Consider the following 14,591-nt stretch of genomic DNA (forward strand, 5'->3'; position numbering starts at 1 on the left):
ATCATTACATTGACGCAATCTCTGAAACAAACAGTGACTTTGAGGTATGTGTGTGTGTGTGTGTGTGTGTGTGTGTGTGTGTGTGTGTGTGTGTGTGTGTGTGTGTGTGTGTGTAAGTTAAAATTGCTTTCATAGTTTTCTTTCCTGTACTTTAGCGGCATGTGTGTGCTGTTTTCACTGTCTTGTGTGTTTGTGTGTGAAGCTAATTGCTTTGTCTTTGTTTTCCTTCCTGTACTTGGGGAAATGAAGGTTGTCCAATGGGCTTTAGGTTCATCCTATGCATGAACATAAAGTGTGTGTGTGTGTGTGTGTGTGTGTGTGTGTGTGTGTGTGTGTGTGTGTGTGTGTGTGTGTGTGTGTGTGTGTGTGTGTGTGTGTGTGTGTGTGTGTGTGTGTGTGTGTGTGTGTGTGTGTGTGTGTGTGTGTGTGTGTGTGTGTGTGTGTGTGTGTGTGTGTGTGTGTGTGTGTGTGCGTGTGTGCGTGCGTGAGAGTGCGTGCACGCCTGTGTTTAACTTCATGAGGAGTTTAGAATACACTCAGCTGAATCCTGAATGTGACCAGGATTGTTTTGAATGAAGGATTGACACAGTTACGTCGTTACTGAATGAATGGATCAGCTAGTGATTGAATGAATATATCACATTCCCTCCTCTGTAACGTAATTCATTTTATTTGCATTCCTGCAGTTGGCTGTGTTTGTATCGTGATTCGTTGATGCTTCTCAGATAAACAACATGTAACATGTGTTTTTCTTGTATGACATCACATCAAGACGGTGTGCATTGATCAAATTGAGTGGGTTATCCTCTTAAACGCCAAGCATCCGTATTGTGGGGAAGCAACGAATGAACAACAATAACAGAAAACGGAAAAGACACCTCTGTAGACCCTGGAGGTTAATCATAAAGGGTAGAGCAGCAGTGGCTCAGGAAGTACTGAGGCACAGCTTCCCGTGCGTGCGTGCGTGCGTGCGTGCGTGCGTGCGTGCGTGCGTGCGTGCGTGCGTGTCAGAGATTGGGTGAACACAATGCACATTGTAAAGCACTCCAAAGAAAGGCGCTATGAATGGAACATCTACCATTCACTAACTAACTCTTAATAGCTAAATAAGAATCAAGTGACTGTTTGGATTGAAACGCTGTGTTTACTGCTGTCAAAGGAAAGTGACATTCATTATTGTGGTGTGTTTTCAGTATGTGTGCATGAATTGTTCCAGCAAAGTAGAGTCACAGATCGTTGACTCATAGACTGTGTTTGCTCTGTCTGTGACCTGTTGTTGTTATAAACCCTGTTGCAGTCTGTTCATTTCAGATTTCTAGAGTTTTGCAAACTTTTAGTTTTAGGTATTAAAGTGCTCAGTTGCCAGTACTGATTTCAGTCATTTGGATTCCATAGAGGAATGTCCTCAAATCAAAAGTCCTTTCACAAATGGCAGATATTTTGGGATATTTGTTTGCTTTAACTCCCGAGGCTGATATATTGTTGCTGTTGGGCAGAAACCTCGTATCTCCATTTTTTTGTTTTTTTGTTTATTTTTTTGTAAATGAACGCCCTACTTCATCATCCTACAGCGTCACACAAGGCATCTAAAGTAGCTGATCTGTAAGCTGGAAACGCAGAGCGAAGCTTTTACTCTTTTTATTTGAATCCTGAAAAGTAATAGTTTTGGACATAATGAGGTTTCCACCCGACAGAGATGCTATGAGCCCTCTATCTCTTGGACATCGCCCACTAAGTGCATGTGTCCCAATGTGTTTGTGTGAGTGTGGTGTAATGGTCTCACCCAGTGACTGACTGGGGCATGAGTCTGTCTTACATAGAGACGTTGCTGTAGGGCTCCAAACAACCATCGCTTTCACACACACACGCACGCACGCACGCACGCACGCACGCACGCACGCACGCACGCACGCACACAGTCTCATCACCACCAGAGTTGCCATGTCTACTTACTATAAGCTATGTTGGCCTTGTTTTTCTGTAAAGTCGCTTGTACTGTACTGTAAATACTGGTAGTTGCGGGTTGTGGTCTCTCATTTGTCATAAATGGCTATATTAATATATATTTATATTTATATAAATATATATAAATAAACCACAAATCTTTTCGCCTAGCCATTTTTTGTCTTTTGCCATGTTTTATAACATGAGACCACTCGGCCACGACTAGGCTATATACTTCATTGTACGGTAGCAGATCTACAAGTTCACAACAACGCGTTGCCATATGATGCGTTGTGAGTTTATAACTGCTATTGTTGCTATTTTTAAAGACATGCATGGTCATTTGCATGGCCCCCATGCAAGTGAATAAAGGGGAACGAAAAGAAAACCCCATTTGGGATGTCGTCGCTGTAGTTCTCAAACCGAGTTAAGAAAGTATTTCCTGGCCAAAACATAATAATAAAAGCAGAATTTTAGCATGTCTATGGGCAGGGAAACAGCCTGCCAAAAGGGAGACCCATTTTAGCATTTATTGAATTAAAGTGCTATAATTATAGTAGCTGAAAAGTAAGTAAACCCCCTACCCCTCCTCAGTTGAAATGTGCTTTCATCATGCTATATACTTCATAACATCATGCTAGGCGGGTACGTCTGAATCCATTTCCCATGTCATACAGTACAGTTAAGTTGTACGTTTGAAGTGGACTCTCTCTCTTGAGAGCAGCAGTTTCTGGCTACAAGTCTTCATCCATCAACACGATGCATAGCTGCCAAACGCACCATCAGGCTCCAACATTTACATAGCAGCACACTGTAAAATGCATATCGTCACCGTCCGCCGGGCACAAACCTCCTTTCTCCGTAGTCTAAAATCCTGAAAAGTAACAGTTTTGGACATGTGAGGTTTCCACCCTGACAGACGACATAATTTGTTGATGTTGTTCTGACTTTTGACAGCTTCTGCCTTCTCAGAGACTTGCTTGGGTTAACCCATTCTGGGCGGGATCCTCTTCTTTTTTCTGTGTTTTAACTACGGTAAGCATTATATGTTATACTTTAATAATGACACAAGCCTGTGTTCTCCGCATTTTCACGATTAAATGAAAAATAGCAGATCTACAAGCTCATAGCGCGCCACCGAGTGGCGCGTTACGAGCTTGTAGGTCTGCTATTTTTTTATCGTGAAAATGCAGCATAAATCTTTGAATATATATATTCTTTCAGAGCGAAAGTTTTTTATTTCGACATCAGACCTAAATGGGTTAACAACTGAGCTCTCGGTCCTCCTGGCATCATCATCATCACAAAAAAGTCCCTCTTCTTGGTCTTGTTCTATCCCCCACATGTTAAAGTCTTTCCCCTCTTGTCTCTCCTGATGAGATACATAGATACTGGGATACAATGGCTTCCTTCACCAACCTTTGATTGAAGCCTGGTCAGCATAGCCAAGTCATAAACCTTCCGCTTGCCCTTCAAAGAGCTTATTAGAGGTCATTAAAAATGATTGGATTCCTTTTTGCGTGTATGGGCTTCACTGTGCGTGCTAGCTAATAATCCACTCTGGGTTCAAATAGGGTCAAGCCTGTGTTCTCTGCTTTGCTGCAAGTCGTTGCTCCTGAATCCATATTTAAACTTTTTATGGGGGGTTTTTTCTCTACAAATGGGACTCGACCCACTGTTTGGGAAGCAGTGAGTTGGCTTACTCACCCTGTGAAGCCATGAGTAACTACCACACTGAAGTAACTGATAGATCATTTTGGGTGGTGACTGGTGAAACATTCCTTTAATCAGATCAGCTGCTATCATGCTCTCGAAGATTCTCATTTTGGATTGATTGATTGATTGATTGATTGATTGATTGATTGATTGACTGTCCACTCCAGCTCAGTCCTAAATATCCTACACTGCCCATTACTGAATCTGGACTGGGCCAACATACAGTACAAGGACTGTAAGCCAGGCAACGGAATAGTCTAATGCACTGGGCTGGCACTTTTGTTCTATTCTGGCAGAAGAAACTTACATAATAAAGCCAAGAGAGAGGGCTGTGGAAACTGGAAACGTTCAGTATGTGGAAAAACTGAACGCATCACTAATAATATCGTCTGCATTTATTTTAGTTCTGCAGCAATCTTAAGTGCAGCAGGTCTCCAATTCCCCTTTGTTTGTCCGGCTGTGAAAGAGCTATAGCGAGTGTTCCGGACAGGACTTTAATCCGGAGGTCTGCCTCCTTCAGAAGGCTGTGTGTGCCATGCAGGCTGTATGCCAGGCTGTGTGTGCCAGGTTGCTTTGTGCCAGGCATGCCAAGTAGCCCTGGTTCCTGACGACGGGGTGATGTCGTCAGTGCGGCTAACCACCATTAATCACTTAACTCCTATCTACTTTGTTGTACAACAAATTGCGTACAAAGCCGATCTTGCTATTGTGAAACCTTGTCTATTTCCCTTTTTGAGAAAAGGGACAGCACACCAAGGTTAATGGGTTAAATGATTGTATATTGTTCTTGAGTTGTTTGAATCTGCAGTTATCTGCTTTCTGTTTAAATCCATTAGATCCCTCCTAGCAGTCTGATAAAGAAACTCCAGGGAAGGATAGTGTATTATTTCTATGGTAGCTCCTGCCAGACAAACTGGTACAAATCAATAATGAAATTCCTTGGTCTCATTATGTCTTAAATCCTTCTCAGCTGTGGCTGAAAGTCTTACCTAAGACTTTAAGACTGAGGATAATCACACACTCCGGTGGATTGAGGGCCGGACTTGTGCAGTGGTACATAAAATACAGTTTTTACAGTTTTTACTTTGGCGATACGTTTCTTCAGAGATCCACTTAAGGGTGCTTAGTGTGGGCTTGTTTTTCTGCAAAGTATTTGGGCTTGCTTCCCAATGTTGTTTAAACAAGTGGTTCTCAAACATTTTCATGTCAAGGACCTCCATGAGTTAACATGTATTTGGCCATGGGACCCCCATCTGAAAATAATATGTTGTGCCAGGAACCCCCATTCAATATGTGTGTGTGTGTGTGTGTGTGTGTGTGTGTGTGTGTGTGTGTGTGTGTGTGTGTGTGTGTGTGTGTGTGTGTGTGTGTGTGTGTGTGTGTGTGTGTGTGTGTGTGTGTGTGTGTGTGTGTGCGCGCGCGCGCACGGCTGAGGAGTTGAAATGTCAGGCATGGTGGCTGAGTAATGGAGCTCATTATTCAGGAATGGCACTTAAAGGATAATATAGCATTATTATTTAATTGGGTGAAAAGCCTAAAACCTGTGTTCCACAACAGTACATTTATGAGAAAGAAAGTATGGAGAACTCTAACTCTGATCCATATCCTTCTATTGCTTCTACGATTCTGCCCTGCGCAGTACAAGGCTATGGGACTTCCAATTTTAAATCTCAAATCGAAATCAGACCAGCCTCTCCTCTTTGGCGTAAATAAAAAGAACGTTTTTGCTACTCACCAAAACAAAGGCGGGTTGTGTCAATAGAAAGACTACTTTCCTTAGTGGAAGCACTCTGAGCCCCCCACCACACGTATAAACGGTACTTTTTGGCCAAAAAGGGATTTTTTTTTCACCGGAGGAAAAATATCCTCTATGAGGCAGTTCTCTGGGCAATATCAGTAGAGGGCGCAGCGGAGTAACTAAAAATGTTTTTTTTCCGGTGGAAACAAAATCCCTTTTTGGCCAAAAAGTACAGTTTATACGTGTGGTGGGGGGCTCAGAGTGCTTCCACTAAGGAAAGTAGTCTTTCTATTGACACAACCCGCCTTTGGTTTGGTAAGTAGCAAAAACGTTCTTTTTATTTACACTAAAGAGTAGAGGCTGGTCTGCATTCATGCGAGCGGCGGAAGTTGATAGTAACATAGCTCTAATGCACGCATTAGAGCTATGGAACAGAGCTAGGAGAACTCAAAGAAGACTTTATTGCATCTGTTTTTGCTTTTTTGGGGGGGGGGGGGGCTTTTTATGCCTTTATTGATAGGGAACAGTAGTCAGACAGGAAAGGGGGAGAGAGATTGGGAGTGACACGCGGCAAAGGCCATCAGGCTCGGAGTCGAACCCGCGGCACGCCGTCCGGCTGGATTGGCAGCATAGGTGCCCAGACGGGTGAGCTAACCGTCCGGGTTTGTGTTGTGCATTGTTTTTTTTATTTTGGGGTTTAAAGAGTGCTGCTGTGGCTACATGTACCAATAAAAATGCATTCACTGTGACGGTATGTCTGCCTATGGGCTGTATAGCTGTAGCGTTTTACTGGGCAAAGTGGGGTCCTCTATGTGAACAATGATCTGTGAGGGGTCGATGTCCCTGCCCTGGGGGCTCACTGGAGCTGAAGGACACTGTGTCCTTCTGGGACAGAGGGCTATAAAGCGTCCAACCTCTCATTCCTGCCCCTGACTGACAGGCTTCTGGTGGGGTATACTGTACATGAAGAACAGCTTGTTTCCACTGATGCAAGAGGCTGTTTGAGCTGGTAAAGCATACAACAGGCGAGGTACTGGAATAGAGCAGGTGAGGTTTCATCAGGCAGATTGGGGGGGGGGGGTTACATGTGTGTTTGCGAGGGTGTTTTGTGTGTTCACTTCTTTTAAGTTGTTTGTTTTAGAACCTGCTGTCATATAGAGTCTGTTTTTGTCATTGTAACATGACCTGGAATTTCAGTTGCATGTGTTGTTGTTCTCTTTCGGACCATAATACTCCCATTGGCCCATTTGCTGAAGTTCAATGTATGTTCCATTGCACGAGGGAGTCGCTTGCCGAAAAGAACGGATCTTTAATCTAACAATGCGTGCTGTTAAGGCCAAACCGCACCAATGCAAGTATGCAACTAGTCACAACGCCTGGCGATAATGGTTGTGAGTAGTTGCAAGTTGCATGTTACAAGGAGTTGCGAGTAGTTGCATTAGTGCAGTTTGGCCTTTAGATTAAAGATCTGTTCTTTTTGTTAAGCGACACCGTTGTGCAACTCCGTTTATTTCTTTATATACAGTGGCGTCACACGCCCATTCATACAAAATTGCAAATAGGACAAGGGAATCAACGGTATTTGCGTGTGGGTGCAGACAACGGTGAATGGATTTGGTCCTGTTGGTGGCTCCGGAGCAGCTTGAAAAAAAAAATATTTCATGTCTACATTTTTCATACAATGCACAATGGTTGTTAGAGCAGGTCCCTGCACTACAGTTGTGCACTAAATGATATCACTGTGTACGATCCTTCAAAACGTCATCCCAAACACCCTTATGTGTGTCTCTAATTAGACATTAGTATGGCCTCGGTCTTTGAGAATGAGGATACAGTATACAGAACAGTGACACTAATACGTAAGTAAGTATTTGTAGTTTATACCAAGTTGAATGAGCAACAGTTTGTGATGTCTGTGCTTCAAAGTGGTCAGCAGATCTCATTGACCAGCTCGTCTATGTGGGTCAGCCCAGGCTATAGCGGACACGTTGAAGGGGCCATCGGACATCAATCCATGTGCTACAGCTGTTGACCAGGAAAGGAGGTCAATGGTCTTGTGCAGCCTGTCAATGTATTTGCTACCCTTAAGCTCCGAATGGCCAGTTGTAATTAAAACTGTTGTGAATTAGAACATGGTTGGGTGGTATCATGGAAAATCTGGTAGGGATCACATAAGAATCCTTTTTTTTTACCCCTAGGTGGAAAGTATTGAAATGTAAAAAAAAAAAGGCTGCAGTTTATGCAGCCCAAGAACATACAAAGATGATCCGTTTTCCCTAAACCTTTTTATTTATTTATTTATGCATTTGCTTCATTTGAAACAGTGATTTCTCAACTACTGTGCATTATATTCTACTTTGTCATGGACATAAATAGAGAGGACAGGTTGAAAGTGGTTAACACCCACATACAGTAGTTCTATGTAAAGGTGAATCTGTGTTGGCTGAAGTGTGTTTCTATGTGGATCTATTCTATGTCATTTAGCCTGTCTGGTTAATCTCTCAACTAAACAGGATGATATCAGAACATTAAGTGCAAAGTGGAATAGCCAATTACATTATTGTACAGTAAGTAACGACAGATGGATAGATCTCTGACCACTGTATTAATTGCCATAGCCTGATTATGTCTCTGCTGACAACAGCAGAGACAGGTTGTACATCTGTCCGTCCGTGGCCTCACAAAACGTTCTGTATTATATCAATATGTAGCCTAAGCCTACACTATGCCCAAAAACAGGTTCATTAAATGTACACTACATACAGTAGATAGTACTGTATTAGTCTGGACAGACATGGATTATAAACGGCAACTGGTTGGCGGAGGGTGATGTCCATCACGTTTATGTCCATCGAACATAAATTAAGTTTATGCCATTATGCACCAATCAGTCCTCATGTTGATTCTTGACACTTGCAACTATATCATTTCTAATAAGGAGATCCAACTGTGCTGTAGCTCATTATTTTGTACTTGATTAATTTCATGGTTCTTCTGTTTTTCTTTGTTTTGTTTTGTTAACTTCCCCTCTTGTTTGTCCTGTTGTACACGACCACAATGCACTTTCTCCTCTCGTCATACAACAACCAACCCCATTCCTGCATCCAAATATCCTACGGCACATTCTTCTTGCGGGGGTCCTGTCATTCTTTCACGTCCCCCTGTTCTTCCGTTCCTCGCCCCGCTAAACCTTCCACGTTCCATATGCACGCTCCTTTGCTCCCGGTTCCTTCTGTGAGTTAGCGGAGTGCAGCGTAGCCCCAGTAGCCATGGAGGACAGCGACCACGCAGAGAACTCCTCAGAGGAGGAGCAGGGAGGCCTCCCTAACCACCATGAAGATGAAGAGGTATTGGATTAGAGTGTTGGGTCCGAACCCCAGTTTGGAGAGTTCTAGACCAGTGGTTCTCAAGCCTTTTCATTTCAGGGACCCCTAGACAGTATGATTCAACCGTTTTACCTCTGGGACCCCAAATGGAGCCTGTGTACACTCTCGCAGACCCAGACCCCACATCATGACTGAGAGCTAGTGACCTCAACCGATTACCAATGTTTTGGGGGGGGGGGGGACAACTTAACTTTGAAATAAATAAAAATACTTTTTTGATAGATTTCTTTTTTTTAGCAATAGGCTATTAAACTTCAATACATGAAAATAACATTTCACTTGAATTATACAATGAACAAGAAAACAAGTCTATACAGTATAAAACTATATACAGTATAAAAGTCTATACAGAATAAAATACACAAACTTAGTTTTATTTAGCCACTTAAGCCCTATTCAAATATCTTAAAAAATGGCACATCTACAAGCTTACAACGCATGGCGTAGGATACAGGATAAACAAGTGAAATTGGACGTGATGAAACAAAACGATGAGCAGACAAAATTGGAACTGAAATACTATAATATTGAAAGAGTATCAGCATCAACAGCCCATTGTCAGTCATAGGCGACTCCTTGAGTCACGCGGCCTCACTGGCCTTGCAGTGCTTGTGCATTATTGATCTGTAGTGGTAGGACAGCCGTCCGCCTTTTTACTCACTCTGCTGCTCGGGAGACCTGCGGTAATACGAGCATCGATCCCTGCCACGTATACATTACAGACTTACTTTGTTGTTGTGTTTGACTAATAATAGTGCAGCAGCAGTACTTACTCTATGTTATTGACAGGCTTTCAATTCTACTTTGGAAAGAGAAGGAGAATAGGATATAGCATCGAATAGAATAGAATCAACTTTAGTGTAGTGTCTCACATAATGTATAAATGGCATTTATTTATTTCAGGAAATAAATAAACAAATAAATAAATAAATAGCACTGATATCGGCATTCTTCTTCTTATTGTGTGACACTGTATGACAAAGGAGGAGGGCATTGTTTACGAGAAAAAAATAATCGTTATTATGGAGATGGGATGTTTCTGCCAATCTGCCCGACAGCAATGAAATGCTTGTTTTGTTGGTGGAACACGGCATATCAAGTCAAAGTTTCATGTGCCTGGTTAAAGTGTCATGGTTAAAGAAATGAAAAAGGGAACGTCAGGTATAAAATCACATCAAAAGGCAGTAGGTATTAACAAATAATAGAATAAAACAAATAAAATAAGTTTAACAGGTAGAATAAATGACATACGGGTCCTTTTGGTTTTTACACTCTCTGTGAACCCTGAGGGCCATTTTCAGCCTAGCAATGCAGTTTGTTAGTAAGCTGGGTGATGAGTACTGTAGCTCTGGTCCATGGCCTAATGCACTTTGCTGCCGTTGCATTTAGAGACTGTTCTCTTTCTGCCGTCACATGAAATGCAGACCAGAACGTTTTACCTACTCACCAATACAAAGGCGGCTTGTGTAATTAGAAAGCCATATATTTCCTTGATGGACGCACTCTGAGACCCCCACAACACATAAAATGTATTTTTTTTAATTTTCACCGGAACTAAAAATCTTGAGGTTTTCTGTTGGCAATATCGGTATAGGGCGCAGTGGAGTAACTAAAAGTATTTTTTTTCCGGCAGCAAAACAATCCCCCGCCCTCCCACTTGGAACTTTGACACCTTCTCGTTTCACCATAGAGGTAAAATAAAATAGCAATAGCCACTTTGATAACAAAGATTGAAAGAAGATAGAAATAAAGGAGAGGGAGCAAAAAGAGGAAAGGGGTTGGTGTGCAGAGTAGGAGGGGAATACCAACATTGAAAAGTAAAGTAAAGTCCTATGAGGCATTCGGGAGACTTGACAGATTATCCAGATAGGTTATTACGGGACCCCAGGAGGAAGTTAATCCTCCTGGAGAGCATCGCAGGGCATATTTAATTTTCTCAAGGTTCAAGAATAACATAGCATCTTTCAACCAAAGGTCTGAATTGGGGGGGAGTGGAGATTTCCAGTCTAGGAAGATTCTCCGTCGAGGGAGTTAATGATATTGTTATTTTTAGGGAGTACACTTCTAAAAATAATTCTATAAGGGATATTCCATGTGGAACTTTCTTACTACAGTACATCACAAATCAACATATTATATCTATTTTACTCCTGTATTTCAATGTTAGTTGCCCGCAGGTATCGTGAACCAATAACAGCTGATCTACAAGCCCACTAATGTGTTGCACTATAAGTGCATTGTGTGTTTGTAGATTGGCTATTTTTGGTGCGCGACATCCGTGTGCAAGTACGCATAGCTCTGGCTTTAATCCCTCGAGAGCTCTGAGTCAACATAGAAACCTAAAATGTCTCCACTGATATTTTTTTTTGTGTTGCCATCACTATAACCACATTATGAAGTCGCATCCACTTTTACTTAATTAAATCAAACAATCAATTTATTTAAATGAATTTATTGGTTATTGCTTCATCCACCACAAAGACACTCTTTGTTTCAACAACGATAAACGCAGCATAATTCGCAAAATGCTTCTTGTCTCTTTGATCTGCTGAATGTAAACTTACTCTATACCTTGTAATCATAGACCTTGTTACATTGTTTCCCCTATAGCCCTTATCTCCTGCATGGCTACTCTAAATTGAATTGATGTCTCTTGGATGTCTGCCAAAGAAAGTGCTGAGCCAGACAAATGCCTTTTTGTTCCCCCACAACAACACTTGAAACACAATGTAGAATCTGACCACTTCCAAGATGCTCAGTCAGGACAGTCATTGAGACTTTTAACTGTGTCTGCTTTATTTGACATCTGGATCACTTGAAAGATTAGGATCTGTTATTCTTTCTTCTTGACCACCAGAATCTAGCCTAGGTCACCTTTTCTCCGTCTGATGCCTTTTTGTCAAGATTGTATGCATGCACCTAACAAAATGCACAATATCTCTTTTAAATGTTTTATGTATTTATGCATTATGACTGAGGCATTAGAGGTAAACATAGTAATGGCATCCAACTCTACATGCTTTAAACAAAAAAGAAAGAGAGCACTCTAAAATGTGGAGGAGATATGACATTTAAAAAATAATTTATTCCATATTGAAGCCAAAATGTTTCGACCACGGTTTCCTGATGAAGACTGAGAGGTCAAAACATGTTGGCTTTTATGGAATAAACTTAATAATAATTGAAAACAACCACACACAAATCAAAAACACCCCCACCCTTTCTTAATCTCTAATCCCAACTGTACCAGCTCAGGTTATTGCAAAAACAACTTTATATCCGAAACTAAATTGTACAGTATACAGTATCTGGGCACCAAAACCCTAATGATATATGAATCCAAACGTATATCCTCAGGTATCTAAACTTAAATCTGGACCCCCAGAAATGCTGCTATACACATTCTAAAAACATGTTTTCTGCTCTCTCTCTCTCTCTCTCTCTCTCTCTCTCTCTCTCTCTCCCCCCCTCTCCCTCTCTCCCATGTGTAATATTCCCCTTGACCTTGATACCTCATCTGCCCTCTTCCCTATGTTCACTTATCCCTGTGTTCTGAACTGTCGCCCATATCATCCCTATATGTTCTCAACACTTATCCCTGTGCTGTGAACGCTCTTCCCTGTGGAACCTACCCCATCGTTCCTCTGCACTGCCGGCATGTTACTACTCCTGCCACTGTATCTTGGTCCCCCCCCCCCCTCTATAGCATTCGACCCACTCAGAGGACTCAGAGTTGGAGAATATCATGCAAGACCTAGACCACCACCCAGGGGAGCACCAGCACGACCACGAACACCACAGTCATGATGACCACCAGAATCACCACCACCAAGACCACGACCACAATGGTCATGACCCCCAAAATAACACCCACCAAGACCACGAGCACCTCGCTCATGACCCCCAGAATCACCACCACCAAGACCACGAGCACCTCCCTCATGACCCCCAGAATCACCACCACCAAGACCACGAGCACCTCCCTCATGACCCCCAGAATCACCACCACCAAGACCATGAGCACCTCAATCATGAAGCACACGTTGAAACCCAGGATGAAGACCGCCCCCACACTCCGTCTCTTTTGCAGCCGCCTGCGACTTGTAGGGTCCTGTTCGATTCTGGTCCAGAGCCCAGCTCGCCATCACATGGGGTGGTGGAATTTGACATGCCGCCGCCCCCTCCCAGGCCCAAGAGCCCCTGGGGTCTATTTGACCCCTACTTCTATTCTGAGGTAACGTCATCAGCACACCCAAGAGATCCAGGCGGGGAACAGTCTGTCATTGTGTCGCGTGTTGAGCTTTGATCCCACAGAGATGGATTCATACAGTCCTTTGACAAAGCTACTGTATAGTGTTTTATGAGCTATTACTGAAATAGTCTGATCTGTGGTGATATGGAGGCAGCCTCATTTGAATTTGGGTTGAGGATTGAGCTGACTGACAATGATATGTTTATTGTTACTGTAACTGTAATACAACATTTCGTTTAGTGCTACCACAGCTGCATTATACAGTACAAATACAGCAGTAGTATGCCATAAACTGTTCCGTCACAAGTCAAGTCATAAAAGTATGTTGAAAATGTGAACATCCATAATACCGGTACATCCAATATATGTTAAAGCAAGATGTTGGACAACAAGAAACCAGAAACCAAACCAACCACTCACTGGATATATTTCACTTGCCTAATGACACATATTGCATTTGCCATGGCAAACAAAGTAAACAGAGTTGTGTGTGTGTGTGTGTGTGTGTGTGTGTGTGTGTGTGTGTGTGTGTGTGTGTGTGTGTGTGTGTGTGTGTGTGTGTGTGTGTGTGTGTGTGTGTGTGTGTGTGTGTGTGTGTGCGTGTGCGTGTGTGTGTGTGCGCATCAATGCTGTCACAGTTCTTGGAAATAAGCTGTTGTCTCTTTGTCCTGGTGTAATATTGTACATGCTATTGTTGAAGTTATGTCATTGTGAATGGTAGCCTACTGATCCAGTCAGAAGTTATGTCATTGTGAATGGTAGCCTACTGATCCAGTCAGAAGTTATGTCATTGTGAATGGTAGCCTACTGATCCAGTCAGAAGTTATGTCATTGTGAATGGTAGCCTACTGATCCAGTCAGAAGTTATGTCATTGTGAATGGTAGCCTACTGATCCAGTCAGAAGTTATGTCACTGTGAATGGTAGCCTACTGATCCAGTCAGAAGTTATGTCATTGTGAATGGTAGCCTACTGATCCAGTCAGAAGTTATGTCATTGTGAATGGTAGCCTACTGATCCAGTCAGAAGTTATGTCATTGTGAATGGTAGCCTACTGATCCAGTCAGAAGTTATGTCATTGTGAATGGTAGCCTACTGATCCAGTCAGAAGTTATGTCATTGTGAATGGTAGCCTACTGATCCAGTCAGAAGTTATGTCATTGTGAATGGTACTGATCCAGTCAACACACATTGCTTAACCACTTAAACCCTCTGAGTGGAAACATTCGCAGAAAATAGCGAAGACACTGGCAGACTGTGGCAGAGAGCCCTGAGGGACTCCGCTCAGCCATATGGGGTTTAAAAGCTTTCTTCTAATGGTGATTATTGACCGACCTGCTCCCTGTGTTTTGTCTGTTTTATGTTTTCCAGGACCTGGACAAGGAATATGTGGGTTTCGCCACACTGCCAAACCAGGTGCACCGCAAATCTGTCAAGAAGGGCTTTGATTTCACTCTCATGGTCGCAGGTGAGTTATAGTATAACCGCATAACCATAGAATATCATTGGTTATCATACAATTCATTCATACAATTATCCTGCATTCCAGGGTCTCA

At 42.5% G+C, this 14,591-nt stretch overlaps 1 protein-coding gene across 2 annotated transcripts in view; it reads left to right on the top strand.

Moving 5' to 3' along the window:
* Nucleotides 1–14,591, top strand: part of LOC308320885 (septin-4-like) — a 28,657-nt gene that overhangs the window by 174 nt on the left and 13,892 nt on the right. Inside the window, exons 1-2 of one of the 2 annotated variants that reach the window (XM_080771595.1) lie at nt 1–44; nt 14,407–14,503. The exon at nt 1–44 is cut by the window's left edge and continues 174 nt beyond it. In XM_080771595.1, the coding sequence (XP_080627721.1) occupies nt 1–44; nt 14,407–14,503 (141 nt within the window). Of the gene's footprint in view, nt 45–12,948; nt 13,019–14,406; nt 14,504–14,591 lie in introns of those variants that run through there. The other variant, XM_080771594.1, reaches the window with a different exon arrangement.

Source organism: Protomyctophum bolini (assembly GCF_963924005.1).
Source record: "Protomyctophum bolini genome assembly, chromosome: 9".
In the NCBI taxonomy this organism is placed as follows: Eukaryota; Metazoa; Chordata; class Actinopteri; order Myctophiformes; family Myctophidae; genus Protomyctophum; species Protomyctophum bolini.